The sequence below is a fragment of the Limulus polyphemus genome, unplaced genomic scaffold, assembly GCF_000517525.1.
Source record: "Limulus polyphemus unplaced genomic scaffold, Limulus_polyphemus-2.1.2 Scaffold3544, whole genome shotgun sequence".
Taxonomy (NCBI): Eukaryota; Metazoa; Arthropoda; class Merostomata; order Xiphosura; family Limulidae; genus Limulus; species Limulus polyphemus.
In genome coordinates this window covers 99,693-101,621 of record NW_013669154.1, presented here as the reverse complement: position 1 = coordinate 101,621, position 1,929 = coordinate 99,693, and the positions used below count along the sequence as shown (strand labels likewise).

The 1,929-nt window shown below is 37.2% G+C and overlaps 1 protein-coding gene across 1 annotated transcript in view; it reads left to right on the top strand.

Annotated features, from left to right (window-relative positions):
• The window catches only part of LOC111088325 (heparan sulfate 2-O-sulfotransferase 1-like), a 16,478-nt gene that overhangs the window by 13,314 nt on the left and 1,235 nt on the right, over positions 1-1,929 (top strand). The window contains exons 4-5 of the mRNA XM_022398100.1: positions 601-760; positions 1,053-1,077. Coding sequence (XP_022253808.1) covers positions 601-760; positions 1,053-1,077 — 185 coding nt within the window. The remainder of the gene's footprint in view (positions 1-600; positions 761-1,052; positions 1,078-1,929) is intronic.

Here is a 1,929-nt window from a genome sequence, read left to right as displayed (position 1 = left end):
GTTAGGGCGCTCGACTCGCAATCTGAGAGTCGCGGGTTCGAAGCCCTCTCACACCAAACATGCTCGCCGTTTCAGCCGTGGGGCATTATAATGTGACGGTCAATCCCACTATTCGTTGGTAAAAGAGTTGGCGGTGGGTGGTGCTGACTAGCTGCCTTCCCTCTAGTCTTGCGCTGCTAAATTAGGGACGGCAAGCGCAGATAGCCCTCGTGTAGCTTTGCGCGAAATCAATAACAAGCAGACAAAGAATCTTTACTGTCAGTAAAACGTGCAGATGCAATGAATCAGAAGAAGAATTATGTACTCTGTAGACTACAACACAGCATGATATGTGAATTTCAAAAGGAAGAAATAGCAATGTTTGTTACTTTTAATTTTGGTTTTGTTTACTCTTGAAAGAGAACACTTTCAAAGACCCTGCTGAAGTACATCTAGTATATAAGCTTTATTTTTTCCGTATCTGTTTTAAAATTTCATAAATGAACAGCATCTTAAGCTTGTGGTTTATTACGACCGACATGTCCAGCACTAGAATGATTCTAAAAGATTTGTGATGTTTTTACAAAATGTTTCATTGACGTATTTTATTTCTCACCTCAGATTTAATTACACTAACCCTATTTATATAAACACCATGCGGGATCCCGTGGAAAAGGTTATTTCGCGGTTCTTCTTCTGGAGAGTCCCTGGTATTCCAGTCTACGAAGAGCTAAAAGCGGCGGGAAAAGTAAACATTTCTAAAACAGAATGGCTAAAAAAGGTGAGATAACGGGCTCTTCTTGCATCTATTATGATCTTGTGATGCATTTCTTTAATCATTTTGTTAATTTTACACATGTTTACTCACTCAACAGTATTTGCTTTGATACACTGTTCTAGAATGAATACAAACACAGATATTATAAATTAATTATTTTAGTGAAAACAAATTTATTAGATCCTATACGTGATAAAACTAAGAGATTCTCGCGTTTTATAGGTGAACCCCTTCTGTGTTAGGCCTTATCTTTATTGGAAATGAGCTCAGAAAAAGAAGATTTTTTTTTCACCAGAAATGGTTTGCCCGAATTAACTCGGGTAAATATTTTTTAGGAACATAGTTTTATCTCGGGCAAATCCCAGAAGGGGCTAACCGCATGCTGACTGTCGACTTTATTTGCACCTCTTCCCATTTCATATTGTGATAATAGCCTGCCAACATACACTAAACAAAATATCTTAAGGTATCTACCTTGTTTAATTGGAGTTCATTTGTCGAGAAAATGGTTTACAGTTGATACTCAGGTGAAGACAGAGGTTTAGGCTGAAAAATAATGGAATGTTTCAACTGGAATATTAAACTATTCATTATTATTTTCTTCAGGTATGTCGGGCCATTAAAACAATGTCAAAATTCAATTTTGGAGAGTACCTCTTAATAATTGCCCCCCAGTGGCACAGCGGTATGTCTGCGGACTTACAACGCTAGAATCCGGGTTTCGATACCCGTGTTGGGCAGAGCACAGATATCCCATTGTGTAGTTTGTCCTTAATTACAAACAAAAAAAACGTCTTAATCATTGGTTAGGGCTCGATATATATACCCAATTATAACTTATTTTATAATGTGGTGCTTAAGAGGCTTCGAAGATTATTACCATCAAACCATTCCGAACCTCATATAGAAATATACCGCCGATATTTTAAATATCTTAATATTGTGCAAGATATTGATTATTTTCACAACACAAAGCGTGTCGACAAATCTACAAAACACAGTAAATCACGATAGCGAGGAAAACTACTTAGCTCTTTAAATATAACCTCATAAGATCGTACAAAGCTTGTCCGCGCGACACGAGTCTCGTGTGCCATATGTAAAGTATAATAATGGCTGGAGACGGCTTGAATGGGTAATGAAGAAAAACTTTAATATGAGTTTAACATAAC